The sequence below is a fragment of the Cyanistes caeruleus genome, chromosome 2 (genome assembly GCF_971803275.1).
Source record: "Cyanistes caeruleus chromosome 2, bCyaCae1.hap1.1, whole genome shotgun sequence".
Classification (NCBI taxonomy): Eukaryota; Metazoa; Chordata; class Aves; order Passeriformes; family Paridae; genus Cyanistes; species Cyanistes caeruleus.
In genome coordinates, this window is record NC_141702.1 from 3,569,519 (window position 1) to 3,590,800 (window position 21,282).

Genomic DNA, 21,282 nt, shown 5'->3' on the forward strand with positions numbered 1-21,282 from the left:
TCAATTTGTCTCCTGCCTGACATTCATGGTGAAGGGAAGAGAATCAGAAGAGCTTTCTCTGCTGAGGAGAACATCAAATTTGAGGTTCCCTGGCTCTGCATTTAAGCCACCAGGTTTTTCCATGAATTTTACACCGCTAGATCTGGTCTCTGCAGGAAGGGAGTCCCCTCAAAATGATTGCTGGTGCTTGGAAATAACTTTAGGCTCTTCCAAATTCTGCCTGTAAAGATTTATGATCGCTCCAACAGAGCAATTATCCACGGAGGTGAAGGGTTTTTTTGCTGCTTTTTATAAGTGCAAATGGTTTTCAGGCACAGTGTAAGGAAAACTGCTGGTTCTGGGATGGAGAAACACCAGCCAGTGAGGATTTTTATGTTAATAAATCTTTCCCTCATGTGCAGGATTTGGGTTTCAGAGTTGTTGTGGATGGCCCTGCTTCTTTTCATGGTCTTGCATGAACAGACACACACTTTTAAACATGTATAGCCTTGCCTTTTCATTAAAAAAACATCAAAAATGGGCAGTTTGTCAGCCCGGGTGACATACCAGAACAGCCAAACGGGCTTGTAACAACTCACTCCAGAAATATGACCCAGACAAAAGGGAAAAATCCCCACTGCTAAGCTGAACTGAATCACACTGACTCAGGCTGGAAGTTCTGCTCTGCAGCAACACCTAGTGATGCTTTTGTGCACTAAAAACCCAACCTCTTTGGAGGTTTAGATTCTCACAGAGGGAACAGCAGGTTGGAGTGGTGGATGGCTGAGCAGTTGTCTGGAAGCCCAAAAGGGACGAGATTCCAGATGGGAATCTCTAGATCTGACTTGGCCACAGTCACAAGTTTGTGGCTGAACAAAACAATTCTCCTGGACCCACCTTCTGTACCCCCCAGGTTGAACCACTGACCTTGGCACGAGGTTTAATAATGTTTAATCCAGAGAAGAATGGCTTTAAATGGCTGTAAATTGAAAGAGGGTTGTTTTAGATTGGATGTTAGGAAGAAATTCTTGGCTGTGAGGGTGGGGAGGCCCTGGCACAGGTGCCCAGAGAAGCTGTGGCTGCCCCTGGATCACTGGAAGTGCCCAAGGCCAGGTTGGATGGGGCTTGGATCAGCCTGGGATAGTGTAAAGCATCCCTGCCCATGGCAGGGGGTGGGACTGGATGAAATTTAAGGTCCTTTCCAACCCAAACCATTCTGATTCACCATGCTGAGTTTGGCAGAGCTCAGATGGGAATATGGAGCTGTGAAAAAAATCATCCTGACCTAGGGAGCATCTGACTGCTCTGCCTGGAGAGGTGCTGCTGGTCCCCACAGTGCTTCCATGGGGCTGTTGGCCAGGGCACAGGCAGGTGTTAATCCAGCAACCTGCACAGGACCAGTTAAGCTCTGATGAACTTTTGTCCTGTCCCCTGGCCTCAGAGAGAGGGAAGTGTGGTGCAGCTGTGAATTCTGGGGGACTTGCCCTGGAAAGGCATCAGCCAGGGCTGGTTTGGAAAGCCAAGGGAACATTCAGCTGGGCCCTGACTGTGGGGCAGTTTGTCCTCACAGCTCCTTCTGTCCTTCTCCAGATGCCTACTCCCTGTCTGTGAGAGACAACGACTCTGCTCACGGGGACATCATCAAACACTACAGGATCCGCTCCCTGGATGGGGGAGGGTACTACATCTCCCCCAGGATGACTTTCTCCAGCCTGCCAGAGCTCATCCATCATTACAGCCGTGAGTTGTTTGCCTTCCCTCACGGATCTGTGTCCTGGAAGAGAGCAGGGATCTGTCCCTGGATGATGGGCTTGGGAGACACCACAGCTGCTCCCATGGGCCAGGTGTGATCCTACAACCAGAACCCTGGTTTCCATCCCAGGGAATTGCAAGGGGGAGCTCTGTCCCCAGCCCTAAAGTCAGGGAGTTTCCAAACTCCTATCAGGAAAGGAAAGAGGGGAATGCTGTCAGGATATGCAGGAGGGATGCATGGGGAGCAGGGTTTGGAATAACTGGGCAGGATAATTTGCTCCTCTATGGCTCCTTTGAGCTTTTCCCTTTGACTTGGACCATTCTGTGTGCCTTGTTCCCCGTGGCTGAAACTTTTCATGAAATCATAGAAGTATAAAGTTTGGAAAAGCCCCCTAAGAGCACTGAATCCAGCTGTTCCCCCTGGACTACCAAGGCCACCCCTAACCCATGTCCCCACCTGCCACATCCACACAGCTTTTAAATCCCTGGAGGGCTGGGAACTCCACCACTTCCCTGTGAGGTTGTGAAGGTTTCCACAGGTTGATTTTTCCTGGCATTCATGGATGGAGGAGGAGGTTTTCTCTGCCGTCCCACTGAACTCTCCTGTGCTTTGTCCTCATCCAGAGAAAGGGGATGGCCTGTGCCAGCGCCTCACAGCTCCCTGCACATCCCTGGTTCCCCAGAGACCCTGGGCCCAGGACGAGTGGGAGATCCCTCGGGAGGCCCTGAAGCTTGTGAAGAAGCTGGGCAGTGGGCAGTTTGGGGAAGTGTGGATGGGTAAGTGGAATCCCCTCCATTCCAGGGAAAAAAAAAGACTTAAGGAGAGAAAATGGAAAGCTCTTTTATTTCCCTAAGGCAAGGCTATCCTGGGGGTGGGCATTCTTGAGGACAAGCACATATTTATGGGTACACTCACAGGATTTGCTGCAGGATTGCTGGGAAGGACTGGGCAGCTCATGTTTGCACAGATCAGTGGTTGAGCAAGGGCTTCACAGGGGATGTGTGCTGGAGTCACTATTTACTCTTCCCCTGGGATATGCACTCATTCTTCCTGGGAATTCTGGGCACAACTGTAGTGATGCCAGTGATCCTAAGTCACACCCAGTAGGGTACCTGGGTGACATTTTCCCACTTTTTCTGCCTCCCTGTTCCACTTTTTACCCCTGATCTCCATCCCTGATGCCTTCCTGCCTTCTGCTAATCAGCAAGAGAGGAAGTTGAGGGAGCTCAGCTTCCTTTGCCACTCTCTTTGTGGTTGCTGGCTGCCCTGGAAATTGAGATTGTGGGCAGGACTGGGCTGATTTTGTGTGCTGTCTGCACAGTGCTGCCTTTTTGGATGGCATTTGGATGATTTGAGAGCCCAGCTGGCGGGAGGCCCCAGGGGTTTTTCACCCAGAATGGGTCTGGGAGGGTGGTGTGAGGATGGGCTCAGGGCAGGGACAATCCCTGGTGCAGCCTCATGGACTGAGAGCTGTGGCACGAGTGTCCCTTCTCCTCTCACACCTGCTGGCACTGAGAGTTACCATGTCTTCCTTTATGAGGGATTCAAGCTGTTCCTGTGGTTTTCTGCTAGAGGAGCTCTTCCTCTCCTTATTACACCACCCCACAGAGCCTGCAGAGAGCCCAAAATTCCCCAAAACGTCACAATCTCTCCGCAGGCTACTACAAGAACAACATCAAGGTGGCTGTGAAGACCATGAAGGAGGGCAGCATGGATCCTGACGCCTTCCTGGCAGAGGCAAACCTGATGAAGAAGCTGCAGCACAACAAGCTGGTCCGGCTGTACGCCGTGGTCACCAAGCAGCCCATCTACATCGTGACAGAGTACATGGCCAATGGTAAAAACCCTCCTGGAGCTCCTGGCTGGGCTTTTGCAGAACCAGTTGGGTGATCTGGCCAATGCTCCCTTGCAGAATGAGGGTGGGCAGGAGGGGTGGTACCAAATGTGCAAGAAAGTGACCCAAATAGTTTGATTCTACTACAGAGACTCTCTGGGTGATGAAAAAACCATGGTGATGCTCCATTTGAAGAGTGTTTAAAGTTCTCCTCTCCACTGTTCTCACTGGAAGTTTGTTCTCCCCTCATGGTGAAATTGTCCTTTCTTTTGCCCCTCTTGTTGATAAGTTTAAACAATGAATGCCCAGTGGTTTGGAACAGATCCATGCAAAAACAGAGGGGAATTTGGGCTGCTTGGGAGCTTTCCTAATGGAAGATGCTGCAGTGGACACCCATTCTGGTTCCTCAGATTTTCCTTAGGATGGAGGCAGATTTGTTGCATGTATTGAGAGAAGCACCAGGGAAAACAAATTTATAGATTATTCAGAAGAGTTCCAGCAGTCCCTTCTCTCCTGCAGGGTGTTTGCTGGATTTCCTGAAGACAGAGGAAGGAAGCCAGCTGAGTCTCCCCAAACTCATTGATATGTCTGCTCAGGTCAGTGAACAGTAGCTGGGAAAAGGGTCCAAGATTTGTTATTGCCTCAGTGTGGAACTCCTGCAAGCCTGAAGTCAGAGCAAAGATTTCCTGGAGAAAAACAGCTCCTCCTGCTGTGTTCTCCTAGGGATTCTCCTCATCTCTCTTGTGTCCATGTGCATATCAGTTCTGTCCTTAGGGCAGCCCTCTGATAGCTTAGTGCAGGGCTAGAGATCTGGAGTTGGGGCTTTTGGGAGGGTGGTTGAGATTATTTTGTTCTGATATTATTTATTTTGCTTTTCACCCTTACTCAGCAGGAAATAAAGTTTGTTTTTTTTTTCTTTTTACCAAAAAAGAAGAAGAAGAAAAAAAAAAGTTCAGCAAAGAGACACCCAATGAAGCAATTCTGCCCTTCTGATGATGAGGCATAAAGGATGTCCTGACTCTCAAATCTGGGAATATTGTTCTTTAGGAAAACAAACTTTTAACTTTTAAGCATCTCCAGCCTGCAAATCTTAATAGTTGCAGCTGCACTGTAACATTTTTGTCCAGAAGTGCCTCTAAACACAAATAGGGCAAAATTAGGGAAACCACATGAAGAATGAGAATGGCAAAATCACTGAATTTTGGTCCCAGCCAGCTGTTGACAGAATTTGGCTCATCCAGAGCAGAGCTGGGCTAATTAGGAAATACTGGGGGAAAAAACCCTGAAGGATCAGGCTGAATAAAGTTCTGGGATTTATCCACAAAATCACTCAGCTTCTCTTGTCAAAGTGGATTTGAGGAAACAACATGTAAAGGTTGCTGGTTCCAGCCCTTATGTAGAGTTACTTTGTAATGAATTAACAACTGGAGAATCTTAATATTTGAGGAGATGTTTTATGATAGTGAAAGACTTTCCTTCTTGCTTTAATCAGGATGAAAAGATTTAAATTCTTTGAAGAAGTGCCACCTTCTGTAATTTTTACTTTGAACTGTCCATAGGGGTGCAGAGGAACCTCTTTCTGTTCCTTCCCTCTTCACTACTGATAAATTTTCCGTATCTGCAACTTCATCATTATTGTCTGTGAGATGTTATGGGGACAAATTCACCCTTCCTGTTCAGGGTATTCAACTTAATTACTTCCTTCCTTCCCTCCTCTCTTGAAATCCCCACTGCCCTCCCTCCATCCTTCATCGTTTCATTCCCTTCTTGAAAATTATAGCTTGTGGTTTGTGATAAATTCCTGAGGATAAGGAAAATGATCCCAGTTAATCCATATCACAGAGCCCTTGGGTTTAGTGGGAGCATTCCCTAGAAATTGGCAAGATGCATTTCTGTGCAGGAGGAAATTGCCGAAGCCAGAGCAATCTCTGGGTGACTCAGAGCAAAGATTTTGGTCAATGTTACAGAATTATGGAATCATGGAATGGGTTGGGTTGGAAGGACCTGAAAAATCATCTCATTCCACCCCCTGCCATGGGCAGGGACACCTTCCACTATCCCAGCTGGCTCCAAGCCCCATCCAACCTGGCCTCGGACACTGCCAGGGATCCAGGGCAGCCCCAGCTTCTCTGGACAAACTGCACCCCACAGCAGGACCAGGATAATTGAACACAGACCAAACCCCCACACCCCAATCATGCAACACCCACAGGAGTCACCCTCAGCATGGGGTAGGAAGGATTTTACCCATCCCTGAGGCACTGGAAGAGCAACTTTCATCCTTCCCTCTCCCACCCCAGCACCACCTCCCCAGGGCAGGGACTCACATTCCCTGGGTATCTCTGGGAGGAGCAGCAGGGGGAAAGGGCAGTCTACTGACCTATTTTGTCACCTGTTTATCTGTGGTGTTGGGGTGACATCGCAGCCCAACAGGCTCCCAACCCTCTTGAGCGCATTTTTTGATCCGATGACATCCGTGGGAGTTAAAATTAGAGCAGTCTGGGCCGAGGCATTCGATCCTGTGGTCAGTCTTGAGGGTAAATGCTTAAAAACACTCTGGGCTGGAACAGGCCGAGCACCAGGTCCTATCTCATTAACATCAGGACAGGAAATTACATCAATTCTTCCATTTTCCACTGTAGAAACCAGCCCTTGCACTAGAGGGGTGTTGACACAGGTTAGAAATGCAGCATTGGAAAGTACGTGTGAGTATCCTGTTTGAAACCACACGTGAGTTCTGAGGCTCATGTGAATCTGCATGGAGTGGAAAACTGCTCTGCCCTCACCCACAGGCACTTAAAAGCTTTAATAGGTGCTACCCCTATAGGGTATAGGTGGCAGGGGCTGCACACATCCACTCACCTTCCCAATTAATGCCCAGTCCAAATCTGAGACTCCACCTGGCAGCCTCTGTCTTCTACCAATCTCCCTTCTCAACCCCCAGCACTCATCAATGAAATATTGCTGCTGTCATTGATGGAGGCTCATCACACGCCAGGTACCTCAGCTAGATTTTAGGAATAAGTTCTTCCCTGTGAGGGTGGGCAGGCCCTGGCACAGGGTGCCCAGAGAAGCTGTGGCTGCCCCTGGATCCCTGGAAGTGTCCAAGGCCAGGCTGGACGGGGCTTGGGCCAGCCTGGGATAGTGGAAGATGTCCCTGCCCATGGCAGGAGGTTGGAATGAGAGGATCTTTAAGGTCCTCAGGTCCCTTCCAACCATTCTATAGTTCTATGATTTCCTAGTTTGATGTTTTTGTGTTTTGTTTTGTTTTTTCCTTATCTTAATTCACATTTTTAACCTGGAATATTCATGACTAAAATCCCCACTGGAGAGGTGAGACTTGTGGCAGGAACTGGGAATCCAGTGATGTGGTTTTTGCTGCAGACACGACTCAGGGCTGTGCCTTCTGAATAGGACAGAGAGTGGTGCTTCTGTTCTACTTCACTTGTCTGCTCAGGCAGGTAAAGATGAATATCTGCACCTGTACAAGGGCAGTAGATATTTATTTACCTGTCTGCTGGTCCACCTGTCCATCCATCCATGGGGAACGGAGGCACATCCATGATCAGGGAGAGATAGCAGCAACCCTGTAAATATGCTGTGCATTGTGAAGGAGGGTGAGAAGCAGCAAAGCTAGCCTGGGGAGGTGATGATGAGGATGGGCTCTTCCTCCCCTCCCAGGTGGCAGAGGGCATGGCCTACATCGAGCGCATGAACTTCATCCACCGGGACCTGAGGGCTGCCAACATCCTGGTCTCGGAGACGCTCTGCTGCAAGATCGCTGATTTCGGCCTGGCCAGGCTCATCGAGAACGAGTACCTGGCTCAGGAAGGTGGGTGTCCTTCCCAGCCTCCCGCCCTCCTGCCCCCAGGAATGCCAGGACACCGGGCTGGCATCGGGCACAGGGCACCAGAGCCCGCGGGGCTGCTGCTGTCAGCACCGGGCAAGAGACAGAAACACCCAAAAATCCAGTCCTGGGGGAGGCAGCAGCGCTTGGGGACTGTAAAATCAATTGAAAGCTGCAGAGGGAGATGAGAAAAAAGCTCTTTTGGTTCTGTTTGAGGGAGTCCTGCTGGCTCTCCAGTTGTTTGCTGGGGAAATTTGACCTCAGCTAATGAAAGCTGCTGCCTGTGGCCAGGTTTTCACAGGGGTCCATCCACAGGGAAGGAATTAACAGAGCTGGAAATCCACAAATCTGGATCCAGCAGCAGCTTCCACGTGTGCCAGACAAACCAAACCACATCAGGTCCCTTCCACAGCAGAGGGATCACTTAGAAAACAATAAATCATGGAATCATTTAGAAATCATTCAGATTGCAAAGGGGCTCTACAGAGCATCAGGGAAAGCAGCAGAAGTGACTGAAATAAAATAATTAAGTCAGGCATAAGTGGCCCTTACCAGAAGATTTTCAAACTTTGGAAATCTGTTTTCTTCTAGAGTTGGGATGAGATAGAATTCCCCTTAAAGTATTCCCTGAGGAAAGGAAATTTAATTTGTTTTGTGAGCTTTTTAAAATAAGATAAGAAATCAGGTTTTTTTCAATTTCCTGTCCCCCAAATACTTTTTGCTACAAATTATGCCCATTTCAACATGCAAAACTATTTCAGGATATTAAAATGTAATTTGGAAACTGCCATGAGGAGAACTTCGATTTTGCTGCAAATTTTTAAGGCAGTTTTATCCTTAAGAGGAGCTTTGATGAAATCAGTGTAATTCTCTTAATAACCAAAGGATCTTCTATTCCACTGGAAAACAGTTTCCATCAGCATTTTTCCAGCAAGCTTTGCTCTGGAATAACAGCTCCCCTCTATCTGCTCTGAGCAATTCTCACTTCATAGATTGCATTTCCCAATTTTGTCACTCAGAGTGTGATGTGCAACAACTGAGGCACTTATTTCACACCCTGCATTGGATTTCCAGTCCTGCAAGGATGTGTATAAATAAAAATGTGATTTCCTCTGCAGTGTAACATGATCAGTTCCCACTTATCAGGGTGGTTTTGCTGTTGGTTGTTTTTGGTTTTGTTTTGTTATTTTTTTTTTATCTTAGCTAAATTGAAACTGCAACCTTATGGTCATTGCTGCCCACAGTGGGTTCAGCAAGAACATGATGGACAAAATAAAATGGGGCTTATTTTGGTTTTAATAAAACTATGCAGCTTCAAGGACTGGGGAATTTATATTTGTTGTAATATTTATGCATTTCTGCCAAAAACAACCCCCTTCTGATAAGTGATTCCACAGAATCACACAGTACCAGGTTGGAAGGAGACCTCAAGGATCACCTGATCCAATTTTCCTTGGCGAAAGCCAAAGAAGTTTTATACAGAATAAAAATCCTACGGTTGTTGTCGTCCCACAATAAATCTGCCAAATTGTTTCTGAGTATTCCATCCAGCTCTGGGATGGAGCAGGTCCAGTGGAGGACATGCAGATAATCAAAGGGCTGGAGCCCCTTTCCTAGGGAGAGCCACAGAATCATAATCAACAGCCCAAGGGAGCCAGGGGTCAGTTTGGGGGAATTGCTTGTGGGAGGTGAGGGAGATGCTCTAGATCCAGGAGTTATTTCCTTTTGTTTCCTTTGGGACAGGTGCCAAATTTCCCATCAAATGGACAGCTCCAGAGGCCATTAACTATGGGGTTTTCACCATCAAATCTGACGTGTGGTCATTTGGGATCCTCCTGACAGAGATCATCACCTACGGCAGGATCCCTTATCCAGGTACAGGATCACCTAAACAGGTACAGGATCCCCTAAACAGGTACAGGATCCCCTAAACAGGTACAGGATCCCTTATCCAGGTACGGGATCCCCTATCCAGGTACAGGATCCCCTAAACAGGTACAGGATCCCCTAAACAGGTACAGGATCCCTTATCCAGGTACAGGATCCCTTATGCAGGTACAGGATCCCCTAAACAGGTACAGGATCCCCTAAACAGGTACAGGATCCCCTATCCAGGTACAGGATCCCCTAAACAGGTACAGGATTCCCTAAACAGGTACAGGATCCCCTATCCAGGTACAGGATCCCCTAAACAGGTACAGGATCCCTTATGCAGGTACAGGATCCCCTAAACAGGTACAGGATCCCCTAAACAGGTACAGGATCCCCTATCCAGGTACAGGATCCCCTAAACAGGTACAGGATCCCTTATGCAGGTACAGGATCCCCTATCCAGGTACAGGATCCCCTAAACAGGTACAGTATCCCTTATCCAGGTGCAGGATCCCCTATCCAGGTACAGGATCCTCTATCCAAGTACAGGATCCCTTATCCATGAACAGGATTCCTTATCCATGTAGAGGATCCCTTATCCAGGTGCAGGATCCCCTAAACAGGTACAGGATCCCCTAAACAGGTACAGGATCCCCTAAACAGGTACAGGATCCCTTATCCAGGTGCAGGATCCCCTAAACAGGTACAGGATCCCCTATCCAGGTGCAGGATCCCCTAAACAGGTACAGGATCCCTTATCCAGGTGCAGGATCCCTTATCCAGGTACAGGATCCCCTAAACAGGTACAGGATCCCCTAAACAGGTACAGGATTCTTTATCCAGGTGCAGGATCCCCTAAACAGGTACAGGATCCCCTAAACAGGTACAGGATGCCCTAAACAGGTACAGGATCCCCTAAACAGGTACAGGATGCCCTAAACAGGTACAGGATGCCCTAAACAGGTGCAGGATCCCTTATCCAGGTACCAGGTGCTGGGAATACGGGATGAGTGTCCCGGCCCTTCCAAGGATCCCGTGCTGCTCCTGGCTCATCCCGAGGTGCTCACTGAAGTGTGCCCAGACACACACAGCTGTCTCCTGGAATCACAGAATTGTTAAAGTTGCAAAAGGCCCCTAAATTGAATTAACCCAGTGCTGCCAAGGCCACCACTGACCCATGTCCCCAACTACCACATTTACACATCTGGAAAATCCCTCCAGGGATGGGGACTCCAGCACTGCCTTGGGCAGCTGTGCCAGGGCTGGACAGCGCTTCCCATCAAGGAATTGTTTTTAATATCTGATCAAAATGTCCCTTGGTACAACTTGAAACCATTTCCTCTTCTTATCTGAGAGAAGAGCCCAACCCCCCCGGCTGTCCCCTCCTGTCAGGAGTTGTGCAGAGCCAGAAGGGCCCCCTGAGCCTCCTTTTCTCCAGGCTGAGCCCCTTTCCCAGCTCCCTCAGCCTCTCCTGCTGCTCCAGCCCCTTCCCCATCTCTGTTCCCTGCCCTGGACACGCTCCAGCCCCTCCAGGTCCCTCTTGTCACAAAAAGTCCTTCAAGCTGGCTTTCCTTCCCTCGGTTCTACCGTGCAGAGCCAAACCTAGAGAGGGGAACCATGGAGAGGACAGAGGGACGGAGGGGAAGCAGGACCCTGAGGAAGGGACAATTCCCAGACACAGGAACCATTGCAGCCCCTCCAGCCCTGCCCGGCTGGGAGCTGCTGACCTTCCCCCTCTGGCTGCCGGGTAACTCCTGCTGGGCTGTGTTCCCCTCCAGGGATGACCAACCCCGAGGTGATTCGCAACTTGGAACGGGGGTACCGCATGCCCTGTCCCGAGGCGTGTCCCGGCGAGCTCTACAGCATCATCCTCAAGTGCTGGCGCAGCAACCCCGAGGAGCGCCCCACCTTCGAGTACCTGCAGTCGGTGCTCGAGGACTTCTACACCTCCACGGAGAAGCAGTACGAGCCCGAGCCGCAGCAGTGAGCCACGGCCCCGCCAGCTCCTGGGGACAGCGCTGCGGGACCGCCACCAGCGCCCTTCCCTTTCTCCCGGCCGTGCGTGGGGATGGAGAGCGAGGAGGGACGCGGGGGAGGAGGATGCTGCCGGCTCGGTGGATGTCGCAGAGACTGAAGAGGCGGCTGAGAGATGTCACAGCTGTCTCCGAGCGCCCCGGAGGGCTGTACCCACCTGGCAGGCATCACCTCCGGCACGGAGGACAGAAGACTCCTTCGCCACCCACCTGCATAGAGAAAAACCTCTCAGCCCCGCACCTGCAGCTCCGGGGAGAGGGGGCCGTGGCCAGGGTGCTGCTGTTGGGGGTGAGGAATCTCTGCCCCCTCTGATGGCCCTGCTGGCCATCCTCCACCCGCTCCGTGCCACGGGCGGCGCTGGGAGCGTGTCCCGCCCGCTCCTCCCTGGGCCGCAGCGGCTCCGGAGCGCTGCTGCCAGGCGGTGCCCCCGCTCTGCCTCGAGTCAGTAATAAAAAACTGGATGCGAGGATTTCCCGTCCCTTTATTGAGGCGACAGGGTGTGAGCGAGCCCCTGTCCCCCCCGCGGCCACCCGGAGGAGGAGGAGGAGGAGGAGGAGGGAGAGGCCGGGGATGATGCTGGGGTGGTACCCGGGGAGGAAATGCGGGGATGCTGGAGGAGCAGGAGAGGTGTTCGCGGTGTGGCCACGAGATGTCCCTCCTTCCCAGCCAATCTGGACGGCTCTTGGGGAGTAAAAACTCGTGTAAAAAAAATAGTTCGGAAATAAAACCCTTCAAAAAAACCCTTGCAAGCTCGCGGTGCAAGAGCCCGGCAGGTCCCGCTCCGCACCCAGCGCCGGGAGGGCTCAAATGACATTTCCCTGGTTTCTGGTGAAGCTCCAGCCCGGGGGAATGACCACAAGAGGCTTCAGGCTCCAGTCAGGAGTTTCGCTGGGCTGAGGAGTGGAGGGCAAAGAAAAAGGGCACAGATGGCACACGGGAGGTGTGTGAGCACCACAGGAGTGAGCTCCAGGCTGGGGCACGGGGGAACATTCCAGAACCATCTCTCCGGGGTGTTTCATCTGCTGCTTTCTCCTCCGTGGAGTAGATTTTGAGTCCAGCTGTAGAGGGTGCATTTCACAGTGAAGAAGGGATTGCCATGGGAAAGAAACAGCCCAGATGGAAAGAGAAATCTCCAATAGACCTTAAAATATTCAGATTGGGTTTGTAAGAAAGATGGGGGCAGACTTTTGACCAGGATCTGTTGTGATGGGATAAGAGGCGATGTTTTCAAACTAAAATAGGGTAGATTTAGAGCAGATATAAGGAAGATGTCTTTTTAGAATGAGGGTGTAAAACACTGCCACAGGTTCCCAGAGAAGCTGTGGATGCCCCTGGATCCTTGGAAATGTCCAAGGCTGGGTGGGATGGGGCTTGGATCAGCCTGGGATAGTGGAAGGTGTCCCTGCCCATGGCAGGGGGTGGGAATGAGGTGATCCTTAGGATCCCTTCCAGCCTAAACCATCCCATGATACTGTGCCATGTGAATCAGAAAAAACACCCAGCCAAGCCCAAGACACGGCACAGAATTACCTGTTCATGCCACTGCTGCACAAGGGCCTGGGAGAAAAAGGAAAGAGGGGGAAAGAAGGATTTAATAACAATAAATGATCTCCCAGACTGAGGAAGAGGGAACTGGCTGAGATGACCCAGTCTCAGAAATGCTACATCTAGTACAGAAAACCTAAAGAGTCCAGAATTTTTCCATAGGGAGGGTGGATGGAGGTCTATGGGAGACCTGCACCCCTCTAGGACTGCCTTGGAGCTGGATGGGAAATCTTGGGCTGTGGAAAAGATCTCCATCTTCACCATCTGAACCCTGTGAACTCAAGGCTAGTAAGTCCTAGAAATAATTTCAGATTAATCAGGCTCGGTCCAGTTCCTTCGTGGTTCCCAAGAGACAAGTGACATGTGCTATAATTACACAAAGCCCATTTTAAACCACAGGGAAAAAAAGCCATTTATTCGATATCTTCACTGGAGTTGAAGGAAACCTCTTTCCCCTTGCTGAAATTCCAGTTTGGTCTCTCGCAGATCCCAGGAACTCCATGAAGAACCAGCAGATTCCTGTTAATGAGATGATAGTCAGGAAATAAATACAGATGAAAGCTATTTGACTCCTTGGCTGTTAATATTTTATTGAAGTGAAAACTGTGGACTATTTGTGCTGGAGCAAAGCAGGAAGAAGAGCTGCAGGGTGTCTGCTGAGCACTTGTACATTGCATTATCGCCCAAGGCCAAAGTGTCAAGTGTTGTAGCTCAAATTAGAAAGGAAATGGATATTTTTATGGCCAGTTGCAGCACGTGGCCAAGCCCAGGGTGAACATAACAAGAGGCTGTGAGCTGAGCTTCCTCTGCACTGGACACCATGGTTCTTTTTGCTCCTGCTGAACAAACACATTAAATTTGCTCCCTGGGGCAGACCTGGCTCCATAATCTCCTCCATGAAGCCACTGGAAACTCTTCCCTTGCCTTGGGGAAGCAGGATGGGGCTGTGCCACCAAGCTGAGCCTCTCCAGGGCATGGAGGGAGAACATGAGCTCCCTGAGGATGGTTTTACAAAACACCCACAATTTCACAAAACACCCACCAAAACCCCTGGGAAATGGGCCCTGCAGCTCCTCCACCACAGCTGGAGAGAAAAGGACCTGCTCTCCTGAGCATGGACATGCAGTCCAATCCCAGGTGAGCAGTGGGGTGCTGTCCCCTGTGACCTCCAGCCCAGGATGTCCCCAGTGCCATCAGAAAGAACCCTCTTGTCCCCATACCAACCTGGCAGCCCAAGAGGTGTCTGTCCACATGGGTGAGCTCCAGCCAGAGGCTCACAGGGGAGGCTTGGAGCAGCAGGAAGGTGATAAAAGTGATCCAGGCTCTCAAATTCAACCTACCCAAGAAGAACTTGCTGGGCTGTGCAGAGGTATTTTACAAGATTTGAGTCAATTCCTGCCACAGACAGAGCTTGAACCCCTGGATGGCCCAGACAAGGGTTTAAATGATTATCAAGTGACGTGTGTCCTGCATAATATGCAAGAAAATCCTTTCATTTCTTCCCTGGGTGGCACTGGAATGGTCTTTCCAATCCTCACACTGAAAGATTCAGTCCTCCATTATTGATCTTTGCTTTCCTCCACAGCCCTGGCCCTGTTCCTGCATCCCCATCATTCTGTCTGAAATTTCATCTCTGTGGGTAACGTCTGGTCTTGTGCCGAGTTTGTTGTCATTAACACCCTGTTTACAAGTGGTTTGAGGCTTTGGAGAGAAGGTTTTTGTGGTATTTCTCAGTTCTTCACCTTGCAGATATAGGAATAGCCCCTGGCTGCTGTGTAACACCTCTCTGGGCAACAGCTGTGCACTGGGACATCTTGGCAAAGTGGGAAGTGCATCTGGACACCTGGAGCCAGCACCAGCAGGGGAGACAGGCATGGAAAAATCAGCAGGTGCTGAGGGGAGAGAGGTGGGAGAGGGAGGGAGAGCAAAGGAAAACCAGTGAGAGGGCAGGGCTGTGGGGAGCTGCAGCACTGGGTGGTTTTCCTGCTGTCTGTCTGGTAAGGTGTGAGCCCCAGCTCTCCTCAGAAGCCAGGCACTCTCAGTAGTGTGGATTTCCTCATGTCTAATGAAAGATTCAGCGTGGCACACACTCCCTCTGGACCCTGAGCTGTGAGGTGGGCTTGGGCAGCTGGGGTAAAACAAGAGCAAAGCAGCATCAAAGTCATGTCACAGAGCCATGGAATCACAGAATGCTTCAGGATAGAAGGAACCTTAAAATTAATCTTGATCCAACCCCCTGCCATGGGCAGGGACATCTTCTGCTATCCCAGGTTGATCCAGGCCCCATCCAGCCTGGCTTTGGACACTTCTTGGGATCCAGAGGCAGCCACAGCTTCTTCACAGACAAGAATTTCTTCCTAATACCTAATCTAAATCCACCTTCCTTCAATTTAAAGTTGTTGTCCCACAACAACTTGTTGGGATTTTATTTCAAAGCCATCCCAGGCTGGGCTCTTGTCTGGAGCAGAGCAGCACTGGCAGGAACAGCCCATCCCTATGCACACTGCCACATTCCAGGAGCTCAGGATCTCTCCCAGGGGGATAAAAGGAGGGTCCAGATGTCTCCACCTGCTCTGTGCAGGACAGGCTGCCTGGAGCTTGCCTTGCTGGCGCTGCAAACCGAAGCTGCTGGAGAAGGGAGGTGCTGAGGAGCCCTCACCTTGCTCTGTTATATCTCCACCCACACACAGCGGGGTAAATATTCCCTGGCAAACACTGCAGAGCAAACAATGGCATCAGTGTCCTGCCAGGCTGAGCTCTGGTCTCTGAGCTCCTCCACCAAAGGGAACAATGACCAGGGCCCCCTCCCTGGCCAGGCCTCTCTGTAGCCCAGAGCCCAGGTGAACCCTTGGAGAATTCACCAAGCTTGCTTTTCTGAGGAGTCTTGGTTCAGAGCATTCTCAGGGTTGGTGATGCTCCAGGCTGGCTCTGAAAAGCATTTGTGGCCATCCCTGAGCACCCCTCACCGAGGAGAAGCTGGGTCTGTGTGTCACAGCCAGGCTGTGAGGGTAGCAGGGAGCACAGATGTGTTCCTGGTGGGAAGCAGAGACAGAGCCTACAAGAAATCAGCCCAAGGAAAGTCCTGTCCATCACCACTGGCTACTCAGGGCAGCATTCCATCTCTGCCAGCACCCAGGAAAACCCCACAGGGATAACGGGGATCAAGGGAAGCATTTTCCTTAGTCACTCAGGGCTCATGGCTGCCCCAAAGAGGTTGTGTTGGGTTGCAGGCAGAGGGCTGGGGCTGTTTCTGGAGGATTGCTCATCCCTCAGGGGGCTGAGCCAGGTGTTACAACACCATCCTTGGCTTGGAAAGTCTCTAAATGACTGAATTTCCTTGTTCTGCTCTCCCAGGGCTGGTGCTGCACCCTTCCCCATGACATTGCCCACCACTGCAGGTTGTGACCTGCCATGGGTTCTCCTTTCCTAGGCTGCTTCCAGACCTCCTTTCTCCAGGGCTTCCTCCTCCCTCAATCTGTCCAAGGTCACTCCCAGCTAAAATCAGCAGTTTACCCAGAGATTGGGAGAAGGGATGGCCAGCTGCTCTGGCCTGCTCACAGTCCTGGGAGCAACAGGAGATGCAGCTCTGACTCCCCTTGGAGATGAGGCTGGCATTGCCATTCTGGTGGTCACAAGGAAAGGATTGTCCTCTGACCTTAAACCTGAGCTACAGTTCTCTGCCTGCAGAGCAGGAGGAAGGAACATTTCCCTGGAGCCACCAATCCCTGCCACCATCCTCCAAATGCCAGATGTCACCCTGGTTCTACCTGAGCCAGATGTTTTACTGGCCATCTCTGTGACAGCAGGAGATTCCCCTCAGCCTTTCAAATGTGTATTTAACTCATCCTCACCTGAATTCCTTCTGGCCTTATCTTTCCTCTTTTCTTTTCAGGGTAGGCTGAAGCCACAGGGTGGAGACGGTGGAAAGGCAGCTGTGGCAGGGTGGTGGGAGTTTTCTGTGGTCAGCCCACTGCCCTGGGCTGGAGGTGCTCGGGATCATGATCAGAAATGGCATTAAAACCATATTGATGTCTGGGAATGAGGTAACAGGGCAGTGAGTGAATCACCATCCCTGGAGGGATGAAAAGCTGTGTGGATGTGGCACTTGGGGACATGGGTGAGTGGTGGCCTTGGCACTGCTGGGGGATGGTGGGGCTCGATCCCAGAGGGCTTTTCCAACCTAAATGATTCCATAACCACAGGGAGCCTCCGAGCCACAGGGATAAGCTTTGACTGGGGACTGTGCTCTGGCAAGCTGGGGGATCCACAGCTGCTCTGAACAGGTGAGAGGCTTTACCCTCTTTTCTTATCCAGATCAAACCTCCAGAACAACCGATCTGTCTTATCCAGGGGATGAGAAATTAATATCACACCTTGCCTCTTCCATCTGCATCTGAACAACTTCCATAAAATCACAGAATGGTTTGGGTTGGAAGACATCTCAAGGATCATTCAGTTCCAACCTCCCTGGATAGGGACACCTTCACTAGACTTTGTCATCTTCAGACAAGGACCTCAGGGGCTTTCCTTTGGCAGGACAAACACTGCCAGGGCTGCTCTGTCTGGTGTTGATCTCCAGTACCTTAAATTTTGGCACCTACTCAGTACAGCTGTGCTCATAAACAAAAAAAAATGTCATTTCTTTCCCCTGGTCCTGAGGCCAGCTGGTCTGCTCTGGCCATGTCCATGCTATTAAACTCTCTCAGCCTTCAAAACAGTGCAGACAGATCCAAAATGTATTCTGGGAGCTGTTCTTGATGTGTGCTGTCTCCAGTCTGATGCCCGGGGATTGTTTGGATTTTTAATTGTTTCTGGGAGGAACGGGTTAAGAGTTTAGCAGTGCAGATGATCATATTCCTGGCTGTGTTGAATTTAATACAACATAATACATTTAATACATCCAACAAACACAAATTTGCCTGAAATCACCAGCGCTGGTTTTCATCTGGTGGACAGAGCCACCTTTCTCCATGGGTCAACACCACAGAGAACACAAATCAACCCAACAGGTCAGACTGGCAAAAATCACCTCCACCACCCGTGGACTGGCAAATGTTTGTCCAAGGTGTTTGGATGCTCCTATAGGTTCCCAGCCCTGGCTCTGTAGGGGCCAGGAGCCCTCTGTATCTCCAGATCTCCTCCCCTTGGGCTGGGCAGCATCTCCCCACAGCTCCCCTCGCACCGTAGGTGGTCCTGCGGCCCCACCGCATGGTCGCTTCCCCCTGATAACTCCAGGGTCTCAAAGGTCACCCCAAGGGCAGCGGGGGGACATGTATCAACCAGCCCCGACACGCTGCACTCCAGGAGTAGCTGTGTTTAGAGCCAGCCCCTCTCTGATCTTCAATAACCTGGCAGCAGCTTGTAAACAGTGCGTTTGACGTGATAGCATCCTCCGTGAGCAATTTACACCCCAGCCCCCTGCCCTCTTCTCGCTCCCACTTTGGCTGCTGGGATTCAGAATGGCTGGGAGAGGCTCAGCCTGTGGCTGGGTGTTGGATGCAGTGGGCTGGGGAGTCGGGGAAGGCTGCAGGGTGGGAGGACTGGTTTGTGTGTGTGCTCTGCGTGCACAGTTTGAGTGTGTGGTGCTACAGAAGCACCGATGGTGTTTCTAAAATATTGCTTTGTCTATTACGGGTTTGATCTAGAGAGAGAGGGACAGTGGAACACTGCAAAGCCTTTGGCATGGACCAACAATGTGCCAGCCCCCAGGTGTGACATGAAAATGCAAAGCCATTCGTTGGGAGCAAAGCAACACCCACCAGGATGGTGATCTAAATTCACCTCCAGCTTCATAGAACACTTGAATGGTTTGGATTGAAAGGGATCGTAAAGATCAACTTGTCCCACTCTCCCAGGTTGCTCCAAGCAACCAACCTGGCTCTGGACACTTCCAGGGATCCAGAGGCAGCCACAGCTTCTCTGGGAAACTTGTGCCAGGGCGTCACCACCCTCACAGGGAAGAATTCCTTCCCAATATTTAAACTATCCCTGCCTTCTGGCAGTGGGAAGCCATTCCCTGTGTCCCATCCCTCCATCCCTTGTCCCAAGCCCCTCTCCAGCTTCCCACCCCCAGCTCCTTGTACACAAGTAAGGAAGGTCTGAGCCCTGGGGATGGACTCATCCCTGGGGATGTGTTTTACTCAGAGGGGTTCTCTTGGCCTTGTCCCATCTGGATGCAAAAGGAAGGAACATTGGGATAGCTCATTGCAGGGAAAATGACAACCAGTGTTCACTCTGAAGCAGGAGGAGCTCAAAAAATAGGTGGAGGGAAAGGGGATGACCCCGTTTCTCTGTCTCTCCTAGAAACACAGAAAAACCCCTTTGAAGCTCCATCTCCAAACTCTCCATCCTGCTTAGTCTGGCACAGGTCTGGCTTGGCCTGGGTGGCACTGACCCAGGTGAGTCCAGGCATAGTTTGGGGGTTTTTATGAGCCAGACACCATTCCCAAATTCCTGATAATCATTGTGAGCCTGGCCATCCTTTTCTGAAGGTGAAGAGAGCTTAATAGGATGGATCCAACCCACGCTGCAGGACCAGAGGGTCCTTCCACCTGGGGACAAAACAAAATATGAAAGCAGGAGAAACCAAAGAGCTCTGCAACCACATCTCCCCTTTCCTTTTTCCCCTGGCAAAGCAGCAGGTGAAGGCCACGGGCCAGAGCCCAGCTGTGCCGGCTACTTCCAACGCAAACCTCCCACGAAATCCCTGCTGTCAGCCCCACTCCTCCTCCTCCTCCTCCTCTTGCTTGGAGCAGAACAGCAAAACAACCCTGCCGTATCCCCGCTTGCTCCGGAGCTGCTCAAGGTGACTGTGTGTGCACATCTGTGCCCTGTCCCCCCGGCCACCCCTCGCCTCCCCTCGGGAATGTTCCGTCCCCGGCAGCGGGGGCGTCACGGGGGGAGCCGCCTGCGTCAGGCTCTCCTGCACGGAGACCTTGACTCCTGCCTGGGAACGGGAAGGACGGGCCAGGGCTGCGCTGGCAGACGAGCGTGGAATAACAGGGTTGGGGCGCAGGATGCTCCTGTCCTGGGTCCCCTCCCCGAGCTGATGGCTCCAGGGTGATGCTTCAACAGAAAGAGCTGGATGCCCTCAGCAGCAAGCTGAGCAGTTCCCATGGGATGTTTGGTAGATCCCGTTCTCCTCCTCCCCTCTGACGTAGGGTTTGTACACCTGGCAAAGCCCCCGAGTGTTATCTAAAGTCTTGCTGGTGTAAAATTGGGTTTTCTTTCTATCCATATAAACATCCACACTGTTTTCACACCGATTATAGATCCACAGTGATTTTGAACCCATGGAACCAGCTCTTGCTAGTGCTGATGGCCAGAACCCAAATGAGAACAAGGAAATATCAAAGCCCTGGAATCCCTGGAGATGAGATGCAGAATTGCACTGGAGCCTGGACCCACCATGCACAGGGAGAGTGTTTTAGTCTTTGCTGCAGTCCAGGCAGCCCACCAGGATGGATAGTGAGAAAAGTTGTCTTATCCATCCTAAAAAGAAACCTGTTCTTAGCCAGAGAACATCTCTCCTTCCCTGGTAATCCACTGAGCACAGCCAGCCCGCAGGAGGTCAGGTCTCCTCCTCATGTCTTTCCTCCTTTAACCTCTTCTCTGAGGTGCAACATCTGCAAGGTCCAGAGTGCCCAGCAAGATGGAATCAATTCCTCCCTCCTCTCCGCCTGAACAGGGGCATTGGAGCCACTGGAAGCTCAGCCATCCATGAGCAGGGCAGCCCCTTTGCCCTGTGCACCATGAGAAGAAAACTCAGCACCGGGAAGTGCCACAAGATCTCAAAGATCAGGTGGTGCCATTTTGGTTTTTACTTTTATTTTATGTATTCTCTGTATTCTTTACACATATATTTTTTATGTGGCAGGACCTTTGGTCACCAAGACAAATCCAAGCCTCCCTAAACCCCTCACTGCCCTGCGAATCCAGCTGAGGAAAGGTCCAAACCCACCCACAAACACACCACAACTGACAGGCAGCCCTCTAAGGCTCCTCACACAACACTCAGCCCACACTCAGCCAGAAAACAACAGAATTTGGGTGAAATGCAAAGCCCAGTCTGCCCAGAAATGTTTCTTCCTGCTCCTTCACCTCCTCTTGTTGTTTCAGGAGACATCTCCATATCTGTCTGGTTTTTAGCTGCCTTTTCTCAGCACAAGCCAAGAGCAAGAGAGGCTGGCTGCCACTGATCTGCTGCTGCTGAGGAGATTTGGGTAGGCAAGAAACCCTTTGGCACCAGGGTTGACATGAAGAGCTCAGGCTATTTAAAAAGGGTGATTTAATCAGCAGAGGTATTTCTGCCCAGCTCCCTGCACGGCACATTTGGCATTTTGCTGGAATCAGACCAAGGTGTTTTATCAGGAGCAGCGAGGAAGGAAAGGGCAAAGCAGATGTGGGTTCAGATGAAGA

The 21,282-nt window shown here is 51.0% G+C and overlaps 1 protein-coding gene across 1 annotated transcript in view; it reads left to right on the plus strand.

Annotated features, from left to right (window-relative positions):
- Window positions 1-11,788, plus strand: part of BLK (BLK proto-oncogene, Src family tyrosine kinase) — a 44,871-nt gene extending 33,083 nt beyond the window's left edge. Inside the window, exons 8-14 of the mRNA XM_086875430.1 lie at window positions 1,570-1,719; window positions 2,356-2,508; window positions 3,390-3,569; window positions 4,086-4,162; window positions 7,248-7,398; window positions 9,157-9,288; window positions 11,064-11,788. Of these exons, the coding sequence (XP_086731556.1) occupies window positions 1,570-1,719; window positions 2,356-2,508; window positions 3,390-3,569; window positions 4,086-4,162; window positions 7,248-7,398; window positions 9,157-9,288; window positions 11,064-11,272 (1,052 nt within the window). The 3' untranslated portion in view covers window positions 11,273-11,788. The remainder of the gene's footprint in view (window positions 1-1,569; window positions 1,720-2,355; window positions 2,509-3,389; window positions 3,570-4,085; window positions 4,163-7,247; window positions 7,399-9,156; window positions 9,289-11,063) is intronic.
- Window positions 11,789-21,282: the final 9,494 nt, after the last annotated feature.